This window comes from Strongylocentrotus purpuratus, unplaced genomic scaffold (genome assembly GCF_000002235.5).
Source record: "Strongylocentrotus purpuratus isolate Spur 01 unplaced genomic scaffold, Spur_5.0 spur5_scaffold_20, whole genome shotgun sequence".
Lineage (NCBI taxonomy): Eukaryota > Metazoa > Echinodermata > Echinoidea > Camarodonta > Strongylocentrotidae > Strongylocentrotus > Strongylocentrotus purpuratus.
In genome coordinates, this window is record NW_022145606.1 from 48818970 (window position 1) to 48844406 (window position 25437).

At 36.4% G+C, this 25437-nt stretch overlaps 1 protein-coding gene across 1 annotated transcript; it reads right to left on the reverse strand.

Annotated features, from left to right (window-relative positions):
- Positions 1 to 398: 398 nt before the first annotated feature.
- LOC100893514 lies at positions 399 to 25042 on the reverse strand. The gene is made up of 6 exons (XM_030994029.1): positions 24605 to 25042; positions 6872 to 7143; positions 5447 to 5512; positions 3538 to 3843; positions 643 to 2237; positions 399 to 413 (listed from the first exon to the last, which is right to left on the reverse strand). The coding sequence occupies exons 1-6, from the start codon at positions 24649 to 24651 to the stop codon at positions 399 to 401; spliced, it is 2301 nt and encodes a 766-aa protein (XP_030849889.1). The 5' UTR covers positions 24652 to 25042.
- Positions 25043 to 25437: the final 395 nt, after the last annotated feature.

The window sequence follows — 25437 nt, forward strand, 5'->3', positions numbered from 1 at the left end:
TTATGGGTGATTCGAATTATGTGACTTGATGGCAAATAACACAAAATCAGAGTCACTACAACATCAACATGGGTTACTTTTAAATATGGGAAAGGACACCATATCAGAGCCAAAATTATATATCCTGATTCGGAAATCCGTGTTATTTCACACTGACAGAATAGATGGCTCCGAACTGACGCCATTTCCTATTCAAATTTGACACTTTCCGAGTTCAATTGACGCCAAGAAATGACTCGGAACGTGACTCGGAATCCGAGTAAGATATTTGACTCGGAAATCGGAGTCGTGTTGACTCGGATGGAGTTGACTCCCAGCTGGCGCCAAATCCGAGTCAAATTTGACACTTTCAGAGTTAGTTTTTGACGCCGTAGAAATAAGAGTGTAGGATTATTTGTTTAGAATGCAGTACCCTGATCAAGGCCATAATTGGGCAAAGATGGAAAAATTAGGATAATGAATCATACGTCTTGATGATTTTATCTTGCATTAATATAAATACGCCGTCAATTTTAATCAATAATCTATTAAAATAATCTTACCCATTTGACTTATAGTTATAGCGGAGGGATAGAAACTTAATCAATCTTTATAAAATTATTTATATTGTAAACATATTTTGTGAAATGAAAATGTGCATACCTTGTGTTTTAGTTCCATTGGAAGATTTTGCATCCCAACGACGGTGTAGACAGTTGGTGACTTAAGAACATTTCTCTGTGCAGTTACACATCGTTGAACCAATGAAGACACGTTTCCTCCAGTACTCTTGGTCTCTGATGAACAGTCAAGAAGAATGCGATATCGCTCGCTCTCATCCAAAAAGCGGTTGGAAAGGAGCGCCTCCATTATTCGTATGCAAAGGCCGTTATCTGTGCCAGCAGCGAATCGGATGAGATTCTCATAGTCACCGATGTTTGCCTTGATATTGTGCAGTAGTCTGTCCAACTTAGAAATCTTCAGTCGTAACATATATTTCTTCGTTTTAGCAGCGAGGTATTTCCCAGCCGAGTGCTCCTGAACGAGTTTGTGATAAAACTCAATGGTCGTGGATGTAGTCTTGTGGGATCGTGGGAGCCTTGTCGTTGCAATCGTCATGTTGGATAATATCCCAAGCTCACATGCCCTATCAAGGATAGCGGGAACTCTTCGGAAATCATGGGGCGTAAAAACTATTTTTTTAGAGTCATCGATCAGACCAGCTAGAGCAACCTTACCCAGTTTAAGAATGATTTTGATTAGTTCTTCTTCTGTTATGTTGTCTGTTGATGTTGCTCGGGCATTGGCATGGTGCATCAGAAAATCATTCACGCTGTCTAATAATTCTGTTTGAGTTGCAATTTCAGTGTTTAAAAGCCCCTCGCTCCATAAGTGACACACCATGAGACAAAATAGAGGTGTTTTAGCAAGTTCATTAATAAGTGGTTGCTTATCAAGGTAAACCTTCAGACCATGTCCATTTGCACCACATGGATTCGAAGTCGAAGCAAAGAACTTGTCGATGTACTCTCGTGAGCTTCCTTGCGAGAATCCTTCGATCCACATCTTTGTGTACACCCTTGGAAGTTCCGCTTGATTGAAGAAGTTTTCTAGGTGAGGGCGTGTTGTTACAAGGACCCGACAGTCTGGAAATTCCTCCCAGCGGATGACACTTACAATATTGCTCTCTGAGCTTCGCTTTGAAGAAGTAATACCCGCATACTCATCTAGTCCATCTAGTATGATGTGACAGATTCCCTGATTCTTTCTGATGAAACTCTCCAGACCCTCTGGTGTGAGATCATCAACATCACTCAGCAGCTGGGATTTGATAGCTTCTCCGATCGATGTAAGCTGATTTGTGTTTCGGAATTTTACAACAAACAGAAGTGGCAGGTGTTCTAATGCTGACCCCCTTTCTCTGTGAACCCAGTCGTAAGCCATCTTAGCAACAGCCGTGGTCTTCCCTCGTCCAGCGGGGGCCGAAATGAGGATTCGAGCTGGCAGTCTGCCGTTTACTTTCGTTGAAAATATGTCAGCAACAGAACCCTGGAGTATTTCTTTCTTTTTCTTGTCTTTTCCGTGAGCGTCCTTCTGCACCATTGTGACAACCGTGTGCATATCTTCAAACTCAGCATAATCATTGTGATCCCACGGCTTCATTTGAATTTTGCACAATTGATTTATGTACCTACTCTCCAATTTTTCGCGACATTGCTGAACAGTCAAGGATTCCGAGATCTTCTCACTGTAGATATCTGAAACGATACAAAAATATTACACTAAATGTCTTATAAACACTCCCACGATTTATCAGCCCCTTTCCACTCCCACTCCGACGTAATTTAGGATTTGGTAATTTATTTTAAAATTCTCGTTGAAATTATTTGTTCCAAAGATTTGCCTCTCTCCAAAAAAGTAAAGGTCCGGACACAAACTTAACGCTGCTGTTTTTTTTTCTCGATTAGACCGTAGAACAGTCAGGAAAAAAGTCGTCTCCAAATCGATATTGAAATGTTAGAAAGTTGAAATTCTTATGTGTTCCTTTTTTTTAATCGAACCTCTATTTAAACAAAAGATAAAGAGACAGAGAGACACAGGATGAAGGAACATAACATAAAACAACCCCGTTCAATGCCATCGTCAAATTTGGTGCCAGTGCCCCCGCCTCGATTCCTGCACCCTTTCTATGCCACTTATAAATGGAATTTGCCTTAACCCTATATAGCCCGGGGGGGGGGGGGCTTCTTATTAAAAGCCCCCACCCCTTCTACATTTTTCACGATAATTTGTTAACAAATCTTGCGCTGAAATTTCAAGACTTTTTTCTTTCGAGTCTTGCGCATCTTGTGAAATAATTTTTTCGAAAATCGGACCTATCGTGACCTAAGTCACGTGACATTTTGTCTTTGTATGTCAGCCCGAAAATCGCCCTTTTTCGTGATTTGCCAGTGTACAAAACATATGGAAATATCTTTTTTTTTTCTCAAAAAAGAAATAAAACATTGGTTAAATGGTCGTGTTTATAGTTTAAGGTGCCTGTTTTGGGGGTCGAAATAGTTGAATTATAGTGATTAATGAAATAAAACAACAAAAACAATCAAATACATACGAAATTGTCAAAACAATAAATAACAAACCTGGCTCTTCCAAATGTTGTTGTAATATTAATTAAAATGGTCTAAAGAATATATATATTGTGAAAACGAATTTTAAATAATATGAAAAATATATGATTTATGGGTAAAGATGTGAATTTCATGACGTGACTGCATACATTACCATAAATATGCAAATGAGTGAATTTTTCAAAAAATTGAAATTACCATTGTAGTACCATTCTATACACTTCACTTGACCCATGCTTGCAAATTTTCGCGGCGAGATATTAGGAGGCCTTAGAAGCCCCCCTCCCCCCCCCCCCCTCCCCACCTCCCTCGGCTATGCAGTTTCAAAATAGCCCGGGCTATATAGGGTTAAAGTTTACGTTCTTAAAACAATTTACAGTTGAAAGAATTGGTTGTAAGTTGTAACACTCTAACACGGATATAGACCCACCTTGATAACTTGGTGTCCCCTTGAGGTGTTTATCACCAAGCATGACCAGCTTAGCGTCAATGAGAGCTTGTTTCAGTTTGACATGTTGGTCGCAAGGCACCACAGTCTGTCTCCAGTCAAACAACATCTCACGTGTTCCCTTACAAGTCACCCGTCCTTCTATCCTGTTGGTCTCTGTGTATCTATTGATTGCTGCGACCTTGAATCCGAGTGTTCGTCCTAAGGCCTGTGTCTGCTCACCCGTCTCGATGTCTTCAGCCAGCTTGAAGACAAGATCATCGACAATACCACCATGTGCCGCAATACCTATGGGGAAAATAAACAAAATTAAAATAAGAGTAAGAAACTCATCATAAACATAGCCTCTTTATAGTTAGACAGTAAATTTAGCAGGTCTGCAGTCACCATGGTAATGTAGCAAATATTTTTTTCTCAGCGGGTGCAGGGGTTGGGGCTTCGAAGTTGTTGAGTGTTTTTGTTGTGTTTAAGCAGAGAAGTAGGATCTTGACAATCGAAACAAAGGTAATTTTGAGAGAAAAAGATTACAAATTTAAAAAAAAATAATAATACAAAAATCCCAAAGAAAACAAGACATTTCATGAATTCGAAAACGGTCCGGGCAATGGCCAATAAACCTAATTGCTGCCTTTCACGTAATAATTATTTCATTTTTCGTGATGCATTGCCAGAGGCAGGGCTCCCAGAGGAGGGGGCGTACTGTATTTGTTCAAGTACCTTATAAATGCTGCTTCATACGAAGGACCCCTTTTAATTTTGACAAGTGACCCTCTCTCGGGTCCTTTTTTCCTTATCAATAGTGTTCCTATTGATATGTCAATCGCGATGAAAAGAGACGAAATTTTGTTTTCATCTTCCTCTCCCCACAACAAATTATTGATGATAGCCTTCGTCACATAATGTCCTCCTTATTTAAAGTAACTGAGAGGATATTTTTATCGAATTTCCCTATAGCCACCTTGCTATAAGATATCAAATGAGATGCATAATTCAACGCAACACATGACAAAATCATGATTTAAAACAATATTCAATGTTTTGGTCAATGCTTTCACTCATGGAAAACTAATGGCAATAGTGCTTTGAGAAATTGTGTGATATAACTGTGTTTGTTGGAGAGGGTCACTATACTAGCATCAGCATTCTGTTATTATTAAAAAGGAATTTCCAAAATCTTATAAAATCAAACCTTGGGTATCTTTCTCTGTGGCAAAAGATAAGAATAATAAATGGTGTTTTTTGCTCGGATGCGGCACTCGCTCCCCAAAATCGAAACTTAATTTTGGGGCAACAAGGTGCCAGAATATCTTTAAGGAATGAGGTTCGATTCTGATTATTTTCCTATCAAGTGTATTTTGATGGTTAAATAACATTCTTTAAAGAAGTGTTTTATCCTGTTCGCTTCGCTCGGTCATAACTTTTAGAAGGAAGATAATCCTTGCAGTAAGGTACCCTAATAATCTTTTTATATTAAACCCAGTATATATAACATGACGAAATTCAATACGAAGTGGCTCTTCTGACTTCTCACGAGCGAGCGAATTTTATTACAGGTTTTGGGCAAGAGGCGTCAGCCCCCATTTCCAAAATATGCCCGAACGCTAATGGTAGAAATTTTCAAAATGTGTTAGGTTGCTTTGGTCGCTTGTTGTTAGGTACAATTCTGGTCATTCTGACAACTTGAATTGTATACACGCGATCCTTGAATTTGACTTGCTTTATAAATTATAATTATTCGTTTTGCAACCGTACAGAAAGTTAGAGTATGCAACAAAAGTGTTAATCGTACAGTTCGACTTTTTTATATACTCTTATCCAGAAGAAAGTAAAAAGGAGCACACCAACGTAAATAGTAAATTATAATAAATATGGCGCCATAACATAATCATACCTGGGCTAGTCTGCACTGGAGTCTTCTTGTGCTCATGTGAGTCGTGCTGGTTAGGTAGATATTTACCTGCAAGAGATTCACAATGTATTCTTTAATTTCTGCTACCATAGGCTGGAACACTCTAGCAATAAGAATTAGTTTATATTAGGGTCCAATTATACAATGAAGGAGACAAGCAACTCAAATGAATAATGATTGTTAAGTAAGATGATAATCACTTTAAAAGAAAGGGTAGTTTATATTGATTTTAGTTTTATAACCCTAATCACACTGGTTGCCGCCATAATATGTACCACTAGTGGGACATGACCTGTTCAAAGCCATTTATTTAAGCCCAGTGGTAATTAAAGCATCAAAACTAATTATAAGCAAACCCATGATTTCCAAATTAAATGCTGCACGAGTTTAACTCACGTACATAACAGTGAAACCAGTAGTAATAGAAGTGTAGAGGTTGTAGTAGTAGCAGTATGTTTAGTGGTACTACTACTAGTAGTAGGCGTACTAGCTGGAGTTGAAGTAGTAGTAGTTGTATAGTAGTAGTAGTAGTACTACTATTAGTAGTAGTAGTAGTAGTAGTAGTAGTAGTATAACTAGTAGAGTATATTTAGTAGTAGAGTTAGCAGTAATATAGTAGTAGTGGTATATTTGTTGTAGTTTCAATTGCAGTAGAAGTGGTAGAATAGTTTTAGTAGTAGTAGTAGTAGTAGTAGTAGTAGAACTATTATAGTTGTAGTGGTAGTAGTAGTAGTGGTAGTAGTATTGGTATTACTAGTATAGTAGCTATGGTAGTAGTACTATTAATAGTAGTAGTAGAAGAAGTAGATTAGTAGTAGTAGAAGTAGTAATAGTAGTAGTAGTAGTAATAGTAGTAGTAGTAGTAGTAGTAGTAGTAGTAGTAGTAGTAGTAGTAGTAGTAGTAGTAGTATTAGAGTAGTAGTAACAATCAGGCGTGGTAATAATAGTAAGAATGGCAGCCTTTTTATATGGTCATTATTAATGTATCTATAAAATAATGTTTCGGAATGATGTAGCATGTCAACATAATAATTTCCCCGACTTATGCGGCTAGGGGCCGACAATCCATGAAGAGTTTAGGGAGTTTTCTCACTCGATATTTGGGCTCGATTTGTTGTCTATGGGATGCATTATGTTACTCGTAAACTATACGCACCATGCTTTTAATGGTGTATTATTGAAAATCACGTGTAAAAGACGTTCACTTTGAAAACATGTGAGCAAGATAATCAACAACTTGATTCAATGCATGAAACTTTTCCCGATTCATTTTTCCTCTCATAATAATATTGGCAGTATTATAGGACCTTTATATATATATATATATATATATATATATATATATATATATATATATATATAAACATGTATTTCTATGAGCCCAGTGTAATTCAAATAAGTTTTTACCTTCTGATAGTCTATCACCTAAATCACGAAGTCGTAATTCATGGAGTTTGCTTGCTAGTATGGATCGAGTCTGGGTGCTGTCTGCTTGATTGTTATTCCATTTGATGAGGAGCTCCACCAGAGCTTCATTGACGTTGTTCAGATGTTTGACGATGTGTGATTGACTAACTGCATAGGTATACCCCAGGGCGTTGCACAGTTTTGAGTATTTGCCCGGACCTATGTCTTCAGCTAGTGATATCAGCTCGATTTCCTGCAAAGGCTCCATAATGCTGTGGAAAATAAATGATATAGACAGAATACATTATGTAGTATCAACTCCATTTCCTGTGAAGTACATAATAATGGTATACAGGCAATACATAATCTTTTCTTTCTAGAGCAAAGATTTATGTCACTTGATCCAAGTATTGGTATCTTGAAACAAGAAAGGTGCTTTTATTATTCAAATTACCGCAGCAAATCTTATCACATTTTGAAAATTTCTTTGCAAAGTTAATATACAAAAATAATCTTGACCAGAAATTGAAATTGAAATTACAAGTAAAAAATATTGTCTTTATCATGTTAGGAGCATCCGTCGACCACATCAGTTCCTTGCGTGTATCAAACGCTTATGATTTTATAGCGGATTATAGTCATCTATTCATTCTATTATTCTCCTTCTTTGCTCACTGTTTTGTGAATAATTTATTTGTGTTAAAAAAAGGAAATTAAGTTTTGTATTTGTATGAAATTATTTACATTGATTCTTTATGTAATGATTTATTTTGAATGACATCTCATATTGAAAAAATATGGAAAAGAAGAAAAAGTGTGTATGTGTGTATGTGTGTGTGTGTGTGTGTGTGTGTGGTTAGTGGGGGAGGGGGAGGGGGCCACCATGCTTCAAGTATAGTTAAGTATAGTCAATATACAATTCTGAGCATTTACACACAAATGGGATCTTTCTATATAGATAAATACCTGCTTGAGAGTCCTCGAACACGCTCTCTTATAGGGGATTGATCATTTACTGCCTGTGCATCAAGATTGTGGAATGGTCTTTCCCAAATCCTTCGCTCTTGTCACCAGTTATCTACTTTCAGAACTCAACTAAAGACATACCTATTTCAGATTGTTTACAATTAGTCACTGCTTTTTTGTCTTTCTCGGTTAGAATCATGAACAGGCAGTTTTGGTATTTTTTTCAGTCTCATCAGCGCCTTTGATGAGGCAACTAGATATTGGCGCTATACAAATACCTGGATTGGATTGGATTGGATATGATATACTAATGTCAGTAAACAACTCAACATTAACTGTACAAAAAAAATTCTGCCAAAAGGCGCTAAATCCGTTAGCTCTTCCACCTGTAGTATAGATTTGATAAATAAACAGAGACAAATGTGTGCAATTAAAAAACACTGATTTTCTCGAAATTAACCGGGGTGGATTTAGCGCCTTTTTGTTGCAAGCTCTTCATATGTGTGTATACGAGAAAGAGATTTAGTTGTAGTGAGTTGGAGATAGAGAAGATTGATTCAGGGGAGGGGAGAACAAAATTGTGTATGTGTTGTGTGAGCGGATGAGGTATAGATTATGCGAGTGCGTGTTATGTGTTGTGTTTATGAGAGAGAGGAAATGTATACTTATATCGTGTACGTTTATTTTAATACATGCTCCATTCGCAGGCAAAAATGTTTTTAGAATTACTAGATCCTTGGCTATGGAGTAATTTTTCAAATCGTTCTCAGAATGTTATATTCAGACTAACATTATGTCCCTCAACATGTAATAACATACAGATGTGTACATAATGAGTCTTTATTTACGCCAGAAACGCATATGTGTGTGTTTGTGTGTTTGTGGTTATGCGCGGATTGGAAAGGGGCAAACGAAGTTATCTACAAAATTCTGATTATTTAGTCAAAACTAACGAAGGCGGTTATATTTAGACCATGGTCTACATTCCTTTATAAATCTTTATAGTGGACCAAACAAATCGTAAATGAGTAAATTAACGAATATTACTACCACCTATAAAATTCTAAAAGGTATATACAATGTAGTAGACCAGACAAAAAGTGATTTTGTGTTGTTGGGCATTATTGGGTGATGTACAGCAACCACACCTATCTTATTCTTCAGTATTTCTGCACGAGTTTTAGCATGGATGCCATGGAATCTTTTTCTAGAGTCTTTTGTTGTGTGTTTGGCTGGTCTACTATTAAACTATGGATCAATACAAATCCCCTTTGTGAATTGCCGGCGAATAGATGTAAATATGAAAGCGTACAATCATTCATAGAATGTGTACATAAAGTGGCCGGAAAGGGCCCCTCTATATACCCCCTCCTTCTCCCTGTGTATTATACCCTCTGCAATGCAGACCGTTATCGTAACACTTTGGTTGGTTTATTTTCCTCTCTACAAGGTCGCTCGTTTACCACACGTGGACATTTGCACAAAGCAATAGGCACCAAATGGTTCAAAGTTATTAGTGAAATAACATGAGATTTTGATAATTTGTATAAGACAGACGGGGTCTAAACGATTTAAGAAATTGTTAAGAATCAGGGGCTTATAAGGAAAAGGGTCGAATATGCAATGGAATCACTCCGTGACAGGTACCAATAAATTAGCAAGGAATTTGATGTAAACAAAAGGTCAGATCAATACCGGACGACTATATACCAAACAGAGAGTTCCAGAGTTTTCACTCCTCGATCGGAGTCGCGGTCCACGTCCTGGGGGGTGTTTCACAAAGATCCTAAGTAGAACTTAACACTAAGTTGGACTTAAACATTATGGACAGCCATTGGAGCCTTAAAATGAAATATATTCAAAAGCAGAAATTCAACTATTTTAGACTTTTTATAAACTCCACATCCAGAACATGAAATCTCCTTGATGATAGAAAACATGAATGATTTGAATCAACACCTTATGCCTTTCAAAGTAACTTTTACAAAATATTTTCAAAGATGCTAACGGCTTTTCATAATTTTTAAGTCCAACTTAGAGATAAGTTCAACTTAGATCTTTGTGAAACACCCCCATGACTTATATTTGATTATGCACCAATGGCATAGTACCATTGATGCTCTGGAAAAGGTGAATCGCCTTTGAGATATTATCAGTTACAAACTCCACACACTCTTGCAAGCACCAAAGATTCTTTAAGCACATTGTGAAAAAAGGAAGGAGAAATTCATTAGAAAATTTCAAATGAGATATCTCCTTCACAACTGCCTTAAGACAAGCTGCTAATTGTTATTGTTGACATCCCTTTGTATATGTGATATTATTCTAGTTGTACACTGACCCCTTCAGTCGGTGCTGCTGGTCAGTTTTAATATACCAATAAATAAATGAATGAACTAATAAGTAAATAATTATCATCATCATTATTATTACTATTTGTAGGTAGTTCAGGTAAATACTTTACCGTAGTCTAATTCTATGAATCCTGAATACAAATAATTATTTTTCTAAAATATGAAACAGTAAATGAACTACTCACGTTCTGTGTATATCAGGCCTTTAAATGCAGATCAATGACGTCATTCGCTGCATTTAGTTTAGAGGAACGACGAGTTGTTTCGATGTAATAATAACGGAGGGAAAATGAACTATAAACTACTGATAATCATGTCTAACGATATAGTCCGTAATGGCAGTCCGTGTAGAAGTATCCCTGCTTAACACGGCGGTGCTTACGGCTCAAGTAGAACCAACTGGGAGGATGATGAGAATTATTTGAGCATGAGTCTCAAGAAACAATTCCTGTCTTTTGAAATTTGTTGATTGTCCGGATTCTTTTGCATTTTAATCATCTAGTGTGCTCAATAAGCCTGCTTGATATAATGATGAAAGTAAACTCGAAAAGTTCTCAAATTGTGATACTCAGCTCGAAAGAGACACTTGTTATAGCAGTCCAAGAGGAAGAAATAACATGCATCGTCAGCCAGTCCAACCGAACAGGATCAAGTCAATATTTGTGATGGGTTTCAGTTTTGCACGTGATGGTGATGTCATAAATATCGTAACCCAGACACTATGTGAGAGTATGTTAGTGTGTGTGTGTGTGTGTGTGGGGGGGGGGTGGTAATGTATGTTGACAGCCCTGGATAGGTAGACCCACGGACATTTGGTAGATCATTTCCCCTGGAACTTCAAACACTTTTTGACGCGGTGATGTTCCAGTTTAAGGAAAGCAGGCGAATTGAGAGAGATGGAATAAATGAGTCTGAGAATGAATAAAAGAAAGAAAGAGAGAGGCGAACATTATTGAGTGAGGGAGTGACTTTGCGTGTGAGAGAGATTAAATAAGTGAGAGAGAAAGAGAGAGAGAGAGAAATAGATTGATTGAGGAAGTAGAGAGAGAGAGAGAGAAGGGAAGAACAAATTAAACGGGTGTGTGTGTGTGTGTGCGTGCGTGTGCGTGCGTGTGTGTGTGTGTGTGTGTGTGTGTGTAGAGAGAGAGAGAGACAGAGAAAGAGAGAGTGATAGAGAGAAACGGAGAAAGAGAGAGAGAGGGATAGGAAGAGTGAAAGAGAAAACAGAGAAAAAGAATGATAGAGAGAACAGAGAAAGAGAGAGAGAGAGAGAGAGAGAGAGAAAGAGAGAGCGAGAGAAAGAGAGAGGAAAGGTTACGGCGTGGACAAGGTAAATCGTTGAACCCCAAGTCCAAAGACATAATTTGCTATTAATTTCCTTTCACTAATTTATGTACAAAGATGTATCACTGTAACAAACCTCGTCTGTTAAGAGAGAGGAGGCCGCTATCAAAAGCACTATCAGATACTGCATCGGGTTACAGCAGAATATGGGAAAGGGCGTTCAATCATTTAAGCCCTATATTTGGATCTTTGTAAAATCCTTTTAAAAAAGTTCTTACTTTCGTCATTTAATTCACTTTTTTTTTTCTTCAAATCACCCATTTTCCGTAATTACGTTAATTTTACGAAACAATACAAAAAGGTTTACTTTTGATTTGTTCGTTTTTTCTTCCTTTTGTTTTCTTCTGATTTTTTCTTCATGTTTTGAGATATAACGATAACGAAAGCGGGACGGACGGAGAGACGTACAAACGGACAACCCGAGAAAATATTGCCCTCGGTGCCACCTTCGGTGGGCGGAGGCATAACAAAACTCAAAAGCTTTCACCAAACTTGGCACGCTTGTGTACATGTAATGTAGTCTCATATACCACTATCGATGAGCAGTGCATGTGATCTTCAACGAGATGGATTCTAATTTCTTTTCTTCATTATTAAAAAACTTCACAGTACACATCAGTTCTTATTTTCTTAATCAGTACTCAACTTTATGTTTGAGATGTAACATTAGGCTTTTATATATATTCGGATGTCATGCAAGCAAAGTTTTTAGGGGAGTTTGAGTCCCCCTCCTCATTCCTTCAACCCCTGTTCTTCTTGATTACTTTGTTTTATATAATTCCATCCCGCCTCAACAAACAAGTCTATTTTTAATTGGTGATTGTACTCTGTAGTTCATGAATAATTTAATTATCACAAATATTTGCAGATTATATTTGCGTTATACCTGATAAAGAATATCAAAATAAATGTAAATATCATTTCGTGCAATCCCGCATCGTTTCTGAAGGACCTTTGTAGTTTGCGTAAGATAAGCAAGGTAGTAGACCTTCATCCCTTGGTATCATATTAAAATCATGGGTTAGAGGCATTATAATAATAACTTATTTTCCTTCAAATGAAGTTACCCCTCATTAAACACATGCATCAATCATTTGAGTGGGAACCAATTAGGATCTATACAAGAAAGGGTAAGTGCAATGTTCTACGAGCTATCCCGAATCTTGGGGAGGGTGTGTGGGTGTGTACGGTACCAAACCGAGTACACTCATAAGATCTATACATTCATCTACATGACCACTCGCAAAACGTCCTCGTTTTCAGGACCCTGTAAATTATTTAAAGTTTGATGACCTTTTAGTTACTGTGTACGTTTATTTAAGCTATGGTCACAAATCAGAGCAGCGACTGACCGATCAGTAGCCTGCTCGGTCGCTGCTGGAATTAGGCATCGCCCAGCGATTAGGTCGGTGCCCGGGCGGCGACCGCCCAGGCACCGAGCGTATTTTGGGCGGCGAGTGAAAAGTGAGCAGGCGCCGCCCAAATTTTAACTCCGCGCTAAAACTTCAGCGGCGACCGAGCGATGCCCTAAAAACGAGCGGTGCCTGGGCGGCCGCCGCTCGGTGGCCGGGCAGCCGCCGGGCAGAATTGGTTAAAAACTCGCCGCTCGGCCGCCGAGCAGTCTACTTTTGGGTAATGTGACCATAGCATAAAGATACTGCATTCGCATGCGAAAAATGTTTCTTTTTAATACTAGATCCTTGGCTATGAGGTATTTTTTTTCAAATTGTTCTCAGAACGTTATATTCAGACAAACATAATGTCCTTTAACATGTTGAGCATACAGATGTGTATACATTATGAGTCCTTTATTTAAGCCAGAAACGCATGTGCGTGTGTGCGTGTGTGTGTGTGTGTGTGCGCGCGCGCATGGGTTGGAGAGGAGCAAAAGAAGTTATAAAACATATTCTGAATGTGTAGTAAAAACAAACGAAGGTTGTTATATTTAGGCTATCGTCTAAATTCCGGTATAAATCTTTATATTTGGCCAAACAAACCGTAAATACGTTAATTAAAGATAAACTTTAGTACTGGTAAAATGAAAGAAAAGGTGTGGAAAGGATCAGAAACAGTTGAGTATGTAGCATGTAAGTATTGGTGTGCACTGCAAGGTTCTGGAGTCATCAAAATCATAATAAATTTGACCGAGTCTTGGTAAAGTAACATGCACTCACATAGAAAGCTATATATGGGACAACACACATGGTGTCGGGGCTAGTACTACCTTGATTTCCTTGTCTTTCTATGCTCATTACTCAGCCAGTATACATTTTCTTCCAAAATTGTTTGGCACATGTCATTTATTTGTAATCTTGAACATTCAGTGTAATTTTCGTTTGATTCTGTGAGAATTTTTTTTTTTTTTTTACCAGTACTGGAGTTTATCTTTAACGAATAATTACTATATACCACCCATTTGACATTAAAACAAAAAGCATGTAAGATATATATATATATATTTGTTTTAATCAAATGAATTATCGAGTAATGCATTCCCCCTATAGGCCTATTCTGTAATATTTTTAGCAAGAGTATTAGCATGGATGCCGTGCATTAACTATAAAATACCATGGAATCTTTTTCTAGAATCTTTTTTTATGTAATAAAGTGTACAATCCTTCATAGAATTTGTACAGAAAGTGGCCGGGAAGGTCCTTGTACCAACCCCCTCCTTCTCTGTGTGTATTACACCACGTAGGTTCATCACTTCACCCTCTGATCGTAACACTTCGGTTGCTTTCTTTTCCTCTCTACAAGGTCGCTCATTTGCCACACTTGGAAATTTGCACAAAACAACAGACACCAAATGACGGCGGGATAGCTCTGTGCAGAACAATGGCTTTACAAAATAACCCCTTTTCTGATCTTGATAAGCTTCATGGCAACCCTTTTAACACCGGATGTGGACTTATTATGCACTGGAAACCGTCATTAATCTTGAAGCCTCTGGCATATTTATTTAACAAAATCTATATATATATTAAAGTATAATAATATAATATATATTTTAAAGTGGAAAATGCAAATATATGATAAGTTTTACTTCCAAGCCATCATTAGGACAAAAGGTGGATAAATTATCCGCCTTCAACTAACATGTCAAAGCAGGTAGCCTAGTTACGACGTGGAAAACTGACAAATCTACGTTTACATGGTGCTAGTAGTTAATGAATAACAGAATTATGAAAGATATTTGCAGATTATATTTGCTTTATGCCTGATAAAGAATATAACAATAAATGGAAATATCATTTCGTGCAATCCCGCGTCTTTTCTGAGTGACCTTTGTAGTTTGCGTAAGATAAATAAGGGTCTACACCCCTTGGTACCATGTTAAAATCTATAGAGTTTAAAGCATTATGACCATAATTTATTTGTCTGTAGAAGAAGTAACCTCTCTTGAAATACATGCATCAAACACATTGAAGGAAAAACAATTGTCCATAGTGGAATACGCCAGTGTGATGTTCAACGAGCCATCCAAATCTTTGTTTTGCTTATTGGAGGTTGAGGTGGTGGGGAAAGCAAAAGGAAATCTTTAGAAATTCATAACGGTGGTTCTATTGGAACCATCATCATGCCCTTCTGCTAATAGAGACTATATTTCTTACTGTAAAACACTACTTCCCCAAAAATGCATTATTTGTTCAAATCTTAATAAAAGATGCTCACTTGCTGGGTAGTAGAGATGCCAATGTTTATTTAGTGTGAGCAAGGATCTGCAATATTGAACTTACAAAGATGAACAAATCAAGTTTTGAGAGCGTAAAGATCGATCTCGACGGATAAGTTAGGAGTAGGGTTTGTTTTGTGTTTTGGGTCTTACATCATGATTAATTATAACAATTAGCAATCACCTTTATCTTATATTCGATCTTAACACATACTGGATATGTAGTCGATGTAGGCAAGGGGCCTTGTGAAAAGCAGTTTTGGAACTGACAATGCCACACTGACTTGGAATAACACGCAGTTCGTTTAATACATCAATCAATCAATCATAGATCATTCTACTCGCTTCCGACTTTGGGTAGTATAGTTTGTATAGTTTCATCTAGCCTGAACCACACACATGTTATTCCTGCCTCAAATATGAAAATAAGTGTAAATATCATTTTGTAAAATTGTGCGTCCTTTCTGAGTCATCTTTGTAGTTTGCGTGTGATTAGTCACGTTCTCAATCCCTGCGTGGCATAATAGATTTATGGGTCAATAGCCTAACTATTTACCAAGCTCTCACTTGAATATTTCATGACCTTTTCTCGCGACTGTTCGGGTCCTAAAACTGGTTTCAAATCTTACATTTTTCTTCTTACTTTTGAAGGAGTTCCCTTATTGTAACCGAATGCAATTGAAAACAATTGAGGGCCCGAGACATTTAGAACAATGTCATGCAAATTCTTAAAAATAAATCTTGCTTTAAAAGTATGTACATAAACAAACAGTCATCCTGTGACTCGAAAATGTAATTTCTTTCAACCAGTAATGTTACCTATATTATGAATCGTGAATAATTATGCATGAAACATGTTTAAAATACAGGCAAGTACTACTGAAACCGTTACATTCGATTAATACATGAAAATTCCATTGCGTATAGAGTTCAAGTTCAAGTTCAAGTTCAAGTTTATTCAAACCAAATCAAACATAAACAATGGTATAAGATATAACAGCAAGGAATACAAGAATGATAGGTTTGGGACCCCAGTGAAGCACAGCTTGTGAACGGGGCCCCTTTACATAGTAGACTATACAGTAGGTATATAATGGCAGATAATGGCAAGGAGCAACATATTTACAACGAGTATAAATCATGTTTATGTAACAATGTAACAACTATAGTAACAACATAACAAATTATGCAGATGAGTATACCCCCCACCCCCCAATTACAACACATACACAAACACACACACACACACACGCACACACACACATAACGTACACTTCATACATGGCTACCTCATCTTGTTTTATAATACATTCATGTATCTGATAGCAATCTGTCGAAAAGGTGTTTTGAACAAGATATTTTAAACCGAGACAATGTAGTAATACTAATTATATTAAGGGGTAACTTATTCCACTTTTTAACACAGACAGTTCTAAATGATTTTAAGGCAGTATGGGTCCTGGCGTATGACTGATGGACAAGGCTACTCTGACGAGTATGATAATGATGGATGGAAGAGTTTTCCACAAACACATTAGTCAAAAATGTATACTGGAGTGATTGACATTTAAACATAAATATTAAGCAATTAAGAGATACCAATTCATCAAAAGGCAAAATATGCAGTTGCAAAAACAAAGGAGTACTAGGTGTTTTATATTCTGAATTTGTTATATACCTAACAACTTTCTTTTGAAGTACTTGCAACTTATGTACATGGGTCCTAAATGTGTGACCCCAAGCAATATTACAATACATCAAATGAGGCATAATAATAGCATTATATAAAGTAACTAAGGTGTATTGGGGGAGGAAATAACGAAGTTTGGATATTACTCCGGTACTGCGAGACACTTTAGTACATACTTTATCAAGATGTTCTTTCCATGATAAATATTCATCAACCGTAACACCAAGAAATAGCACATGTTGACTGCGATTGATCTGTTGACCACCAACAACTAAGGGGTGAATATTTTCAGGGATTTTCCTCCCTCTAGACCTAAATATTACACATTGAGTTTTACCAGTATTCAATAACAGTTTGTTACAACAAAACCATGTAAAGAGTCTACAGATTTCAGTATTAGCTGACTGCATAAGAGAGTGTACATTCTTGTGAGAATATAACAAACATGTATCGTCAGCAAAAAGAGAATATGTAAATAATTGAGACGAATTAATAATATCATTAATGTAAATCAAAAACAGCAATGGGCCAAGAACAGATCCCTGAGGTACACCATACTTCACATTGCTAGATTGAGACTTGGCACCATTAACGACAACAAATTGTAATCTATTTTCCAAATAACTTTTAAACCAATTTAATGCTATACCTCGAACACCATAATGATTGAGCTTTCTTAAGAGTATATCATGATCAATTGTGTCAAATGCTTTTGACAAGTCTAAAAATATTCCAAGGCAATAATTCCCGCTGTCAATTGCACATATTATTGTATTTACCAAATTTAAAACACCCATAGTAGTGGAGCAATTTTTACGGAAGCCAAATTGCTGGGGGATCAAAACATCATTAAGAAGTAAAAACTCATTTAATCTTTTGTAGACTAATTTCTCAAGAATCTTTGAAAATATTGGTAACAAGGCAATTGGTCTATAATTCTCAATGCATTTACGATCATTCTTTTTATAAACTGGAAGTACCTTTGCTATTTTTAACTTATCAGGAACGAACCCTTGAGACTTTGACTTATTGAATATATCACAAAGCGGACCTGCAATAACATGCATACAATCTCTTATAACTCTAGGAGAAATATCATCTGAGCCAGATGACTTAGATGGTTTCAAATCTAAGACAAAATTAACAATCTCATGCACAGTTGTTGGTCTAAAAAATAGAGAGGATGGGTTATCCCGAGGCAACAAATAATCTTCAAATAATGTCTGCACAGGTGGAATTTCTCTACTTATCCTTGCAGGCAAATTAATAAAATACTTATTAAAATATTCAGCTTTATCTAGATTTGAATTTAAATGAATTTCCCCGTGGTACATTTCATCTGGTATTGGATCCTTTTTACCCCTCCCAAGTAAATCATTTATATGAAACCAAGTCTTCCGTATATCCCTCTGTGTACTTTTAAATACATCACCATAATAACTTTTCTTGTTATTACGGACTAAATTAGTCAAGGTGTTTTTATAGTCTATATATTTCTTTCTATTCGCCTCACTTTTATGCCTAATGTATTTACAATAAAGCTTATTTTTATGATTTATAGATTTCAGAAGACCTTGGGTGATCCAGGGTTTTTTACATTTCTTTTTCCTACTCAACCGAACGAGAGGAAAATGAAATTCATACAAGTTACCAAAAATTCTTAAAAAATAATTATAACTGTCATCTACATCAATAAGACTATAAAGAAGAGACCAATCAATAGTAAGAAGATCTTGCTTAAATCTCTGAACTCTTTCATTTGTAATCACACGTCTAAAAACTGTAACATTTACCTTTTCATTTGAAAGAGACTTCCCTTTATTAATACTAAAAATGGGCATATGATCAGACAAATCCGAACAAAGGATTCCACAAGCAAAATCATCTTGAATACAATTTGTAAAAATATTATCTATCAATGTTGAAGTAGTAGAAGTAATACGAGTCGGTTTAGTAATCAAAGCAAATAAACCAAAAGATGTTAAAAAATCAACAAAGTCTTTTACTCTGCCATCAGAATCACAATTTAATAAATTAATATTAAAATCACCCATAAGATAGACATCTTTCTTTTCCCGGCCAATAACCTGCATATGATAATCAAAAGAATGAATGAAAGAAGCAATATCATTATCAGGTGCTCTATATACACAACCAACAATGGATTTCACATTATCAATGGCTATTTCTACAAAAATAGACTCAAAACCAGCATGCTCGCCCGATAAATCAGTACGCAACTTATAATCAATACCATCCCTGACGTACAATAATACCCCACCACCTCGTTTATTAGATCTACAAACTTGTAAAAGAGAATATCCAGGAATGTCAAACATACACGTATTTGTTGTTTGCTTGAACCAGGTTTCTGAAATTCCAATCACAGAAAAATTATGTTTTAAACATGACAAGAAAACTAAAAAGTCTTCATAATTCTTAAAAAGACTTCTCGCATTTATATGCATAATGGATATTTTACTTAAGTTATTACATTGAAAATCACTACAGTCCATATACTTGCAGTCACTGACTACATGATCAAGGTAATCTTGAACATTGTCATCCATGATAAAAATTTGGGCTTTGATGGGAAACCACCAAGTATAACAAGGTAATAGAACTCAAGTTCATGAGGACATAAGTAAACAACAAACAAGTGAACAGATCAAATTGTAGAGGAGGAGCCTTCACACATACACTCACAAACACCCATATCAACACACACACAACACTAAATACAAAGTAAAAGATCAATGGATATATATACATGTGTAATATGTAAGAAAGAAAAATCTTACAAGCAAGAAAAATGTTCAGAAAAAGAGTTGGTGCAAAACCTCTGGGATTGATAGAGAGTTACTAGGTATTTAAAAACGTTTCAACTCATTACAAGGTTGAAACTTGTCGAAGGGAAGAGAAGGCCCTTTTCATAGAAATTCCCTCCTCACTGGTTTTTAAGGCGGCCATGATCCTCCCTAAACCCCCCCCCCCCCTGAGTTTCTCAAGAATTTACATCGGGGAAAAACCACTGAGTTTGGTGCGGTCTTAGAAAAGTCACACTCCTGAGCAGGGTTTTTTCCAGGGAGGTTTAATATGACCTTGGGGGTAGTTGCATAGCCATTACTTCCATCGTAAGTTCCCGATTAAAAAAATACGGCTTTGTACTGTAAGTGTAAACATCCCCAACCCGCTATGTTAACATTGCAGTACACCAAGGTACACATAAAACATGTACAGCCAACAATATAGCCAAACAAACGAACAAACGCAAATAAAATGGTGCCTAGACTCACATCACACATGATAACAGAGAGATGTCAAAATATATTTGCTCAATATGATTGATTATACACTATAACTGTATTACTTGATTGATTGAACTAGAAATGAAATGAACATTGAAAAACATATTGAAAAGAAATCTTTTCGATTTGAGCAACAACTATGGCCAGTAGTTTATGAATATACTTTTTTTTTTTTTTTTTTTACAAACTCAAATCACATACGTCTGGCGAAACAGTTCATTTAAATGTTGATGTTGATAACAAAATATTAATGCACTTCGTCACAATTCAAGTTTAATGTGGTCATTGAGTAATTCGTTTGCTGGCTTTGACTTAATATATTTAATGTTAGAGGTAGATATACGGTAGAGGGAGGGGTGTATGAGGCATAGTCCCCCCCCCCCCCTCCCCACTTTTCAAGTACCCGCAAACATACCCCTTTTTATTTCGGAAAAGAGCCCAATATCCTTTTTGATAATTGTTTTCATATTCTATTCTTTGCCCCCTGATTACCTAACATAAGTGCCACTATCACAATCTGATGATTGCGACATTTTATATGACAAGTACCAAATTTCCTTTTAAATAAGTAACCCTTGCCCTACTTGCAAATGCCTTCTTTCACCTCTGAAAATCGTCCCAATTAAAATCTGATAACTGCTCGCTTTTACTCTGACAAATGCCCATTTAGATTTTTCGTGAGGGTCTTTTTTCTTTTCCAATAGAGGACCTTTTCCAAAAAAATTCTTCAAATGTTATAAGTGCCCATTTTCAATTAACATACTTTAGCCCGTCTTTCCTTTCTAAATGTGTTCATGGTATCTTCCCCCAGATCAGACATTGACTACAATATTTTCCACCATATCTGCCATTCTATTAAACTTCTGCATTATTATTTTAATCTAGGTAGTATGTCTTTCTCCGAGGTGTTCTCGGCTTCCTTAACGGCGTTGTATCTTCTACTTTTCCTTCCAACAAATAGTTCAAGAGACAATGTTGTCTTATAATTTTACCACCATTCTTCTTCTTTCTCTATTCCTACAAGGATAGTCTGTTTAAGCACTTGACATTAGCAGTTTCATTTTGTGCTAGGTTATTGACATTTTGGAACAGCTCGATAAATTGGCCATCTTACTGCACACAGAGTATGTGCTGTTCTCCTGCCTTAATCAAAATCGTATACGTGACGTTCAAATAATTCACATTTAGGCGAAACTCTTCACTTTCATCAGCGCAGCAGCGAAAATCACTGGCTTTCGCAAATCCAACACTGACACTCTTTCATATCTGAAATTTACCTCAAATATCAACTATGTGCACGGGTTGAACCAAGTTGGGGATAATATAGGATTTCCCGGCCGAATTCGCGAGTTTGTCATTCAAATTAATTTGTCTTGCGTTCAAATTCGACGGTTTTAGTGCAGTCAGGTATAACTCAGGTTTTTATTCCCTTTTCTAGTTTTCAAATCTATGGAATTTTCGTTAGAATCTACGTATGTTTCATTCAAATTAATGAACATTGTGCTTCTTTCACTATTTGGTCATTCGATTTGGCGCAACAAGATTTTCTAAAAACGCGATGGTGTACTTTTAGCATTTTAATTCATTCGTAGCATTCAAATTAGCACTTTGTGCACTTAAATTGATGGTCAATATACATTTCTCGTTTATTACACACTTTTTATAGCTCATTCTTTTTCTTTCAAGATTGTTTTTTCATGTGTATTTCATCATATTTCATTTTCTTGCATTTATACACATACACTTAATATTAGATTTATCTGATATTCATCAGCATTTAAGTTTGATTGTTAAGAAGAAGAAAAACGACTTGCATCTACGGACCTGATGGTCTCAGTATAATTGTAAATGTTCATGTAAGGAAGTTATTTGTCTTATGTTTCATCATAAATTTATCATAATTTCATTATGGATGAAGGGTAGAATATTGTGACTGGGGTAGGGACTAGAGTCAACAATTTGAACATGAATATTTAGCCATGTCTCTAGCCATCGATCTGCTGGCGGGATAGTAAACTATGAAACTCTTTAAAAAAAAACAGAGGGGTGTGCTGGGTATAAGAGATGATGTGAATTACTTTTGTAAAATTTCGAGTCTGTAGTTAAAAAGGGGCGATTGAGGGTACCCCCCACCTTTCCCGGGTATATGACCATGCCCGTGCAGAAATGCCATATCCCTTGATTTCGCCCCTTCTTTACTTTATGTCTGACTACACCCATCTGCATTGTCCTGAAAATAAATAAATGGAATAACAGCTTAGACCCCAATGGCAAATCATGCATTTTAACTGCATTATTTAAAAACTATAAAAGTTTGTTGCAATTCTTTCCCCTAACATTCCTAACTTGAATACAAATATTACGAATACGAATGACAGATGTTAATTTGAATGATAAAAATTACGCTTCGACAAGTGAATCTTAATTTGAATGCTAGTTGAGCAGTTTCTAAATTGAATAACAGATCTATGAAACCCTTCGACCGAAATCCTAAATTAAATACAAAAACTGGAAAATTGAATGACAATTGGCATGGCAAAGCCGATCTGCGCCAACTTAAATGCAAAGTAAATGAATTCGAATGACAAACACGCGAATTTGGCCGGGAAATCCTATAATTCTCTGTTAATATCTGTACAGCTATGATGATGTCGAGTGGATACGTCACCGGACTGTCGATCACCAGGTCCACGGTTCGAGTCCTGCCGCCGCACTAATATCCTTTGGCAAGACATTGCTCTACATTTGCCACACTCCACCCAGGTAAAGTAAATGGGTACGTGGTAGGATTTTATTTCTTGAAATGCTAGAGCGCCGTATGGCAGCCGTGCTACAGCCAGGGTAATATTAATTGGGAGCGCCATGAGGGTCAAATCTGACTGACATGAGCGCCTTACAAAAACCCATTATTATTATTCTTTTATTATTTATTGATTTTGATTGGAGCTATTTGCAGTTTGGAGATGAGATTTATGCTTTAATCCGAAGGTTACTCTTTGTGAGTGTCTCGTCCCCCCTTTCTTATTGGTGCCCCTCGCCCCCCCTACTCCACTCCTTGGAAAGGTGCGCCGTCGCCCCACTATACTCTGCCAGTTATTTTGTATGCCAAAGAAGAAAGAAAAACGAAATACATTTATATAAAGTTCGTCGCAGAAAAAACAAAATCAATCATTATCGATGTTTTATCATAACTTAATCACAATTAAAATTAATAAATTACACACTTCTTTCATTTAATGCAACTCATATGATGCATATTTTATGCATAAGTGATTCAAAAACAATTTGAAGAGAGGTTTACCAAAAATAATTTCGGGCGGTATCTGCATTTCAAAGAGGAAATCACCTTTCAAAAAAGTTCATTTTCTGCCCTCTCATATGACAGCTCAATCAGGCAAAATGAGCCAGGAATAACAAAGTTCTGTTTGTCTAAAGTAATGCTTGCATTTCCATATTTTAATTAAACGAATTCGTTTTAACTGGCTGCCTGCCGTAGCAACAAACATAGTTGACAAATCGTTCATCAAGTCTTTTATCTAAGCTTTACAAATATGTGTCATTTATTAATTATAATTGAGATGAAGTTATGATAAAACATCGTTAATTCTCGGTTTCATTTGTTCCGGGACGCACTATAATGTCAAAAATTATGCAAATACTCATTTTCACATACTTATGAAAACGAGTGTCTATTCAACATCTTTCTGTCTCTCTCTCTGTCTCTCTCTCTCTCTTTCTGACTTTCGGCTCTCTTTCTCCGCACTTTAATTTTCCTTTATTCTCACACAGATAAACAAAACATCAATCATTGAATTCACTGTGTCAGTTTATCCTCTACTCCCCCTCTCCTCCCTATCTCTCTCTTTCTCTCTCTCTCTCTCTCTCTCTCTCTCTCTCTCTCTATAATTCTCTCTTTCCCTTTATTCGATAATCTCCCTCTGTACCTTTATCTTTATTTCAATATTGATGTGATATCACGCGCATTATGTCTATTGATGCTCTTTTTTGTATACTCTACTTAAGTTCTACTTTATAATACTGTTGTTAAGATCAATTTGTATATTGTTTTAAACATATGAGTGGCTTACACCCAGTAAGATCGATAGATCGATCTGTAATTGAAAAACAAGTCAGAAAAAATCTTGGAACTAGGAAGCATTACATTAAATATGTTTATGTTGACTCATTTAGTCGGTGCTGCTGGTAATTTGTATACTCAAATCAATCAACGAATAAATAAATATTGTTTTAAAAGTAAATAATTATCACTATCATCATTATTTTTTAATTTCAGTTAATACAAGCCAACACTTTACTGTAACAGTCTTTTTCTATTACTCTTAATACAAATAATTGTTTTTTTCTTCTAAAATATGAAACAATAAATGAATTACTCACCTTCCGTGTATATCAGTAGGCCTTTGAATACAGATTAATGACGTCATTCACTACCTTTAGTAATCGATGAATAATGAACTATAAACTACTGGTTACACGTCTAATGATATAGTCCGTAATGGCAGTCCGTGTAGAAGTATCCCTGCTTAACACGGCGGTGCTTACGGCTCAAGTAAATGTCAACTGGGAGAATGATGAGACTAATTATGTTAACATTAGTCTCCTGAAACAAGTTCTGTCTTTTGATACTATGAAAGTCATGTTTTGACTGTCCGGATTCGATTGCATTTGAATCATCTAATGTGCTCAATAAGCCTGCTTGATATAATTATAAGAGTAAACTCGAAAAATTCTCAAAATCGCGGTACCCAGCTCCAAGAAAACCACTATAATGGCGGTCCACGAGGAAGAAATAACATGCATCGTGAGCTAGTCCAACCGAACGGGATCAAGTCGATGTTAGTGACTGGTTTAACTTTTGCACGTGATGGTGACGTCATACAACTCGTAACCTAGACATTATTGTGATTGCGTGGGTGGGGGGGTGGTAACGTTTTTTGGCAGTCCTTCAAAGGTAGATCCACGAACAATTTAAAAAGACGAAAGACTCCATGCATGGCTGATCGTCAATGAAACGGAGTTAAGTCTTTTATCAACTCTGTTTGTTGCTACAGCAGGCAGCAAGTGAACACGAATTCGTTTAATCAAATTATGGAAATGCAAGCATTACTTTAGACAAACAGAACTTTGTTATTCACATCACCAATTTTATGTCATTACGTTAATTTTAAACAATACAAACAAGTTTACTATTGATTCGTTCCTTTTTCTGT

Bases quoted from the DNA above. Each gene is read 5' to 3' on its own strand.
- LOC100893514 (XM_030994029.1), bottom strand. From the start codon at position 24,651: ATGACGTCATTAATCTGTATTCAAAGGCCTACTGATATACACGGAAG. The intron at 7,144-24,604 runs GTGAGTAATTCA...TATTTTCCACAG, and splicing joins CCTACTGATATACACGGAAG to CATTATGGAGCCTTTGCAGG. The intron at 3,844-5,446 runs GTATGATTATGT...TTTTCCCCATAG, and splicing joins TCCAGTGCAGACTAGCCCAG to GTATTGCGGCACATGGTGGT.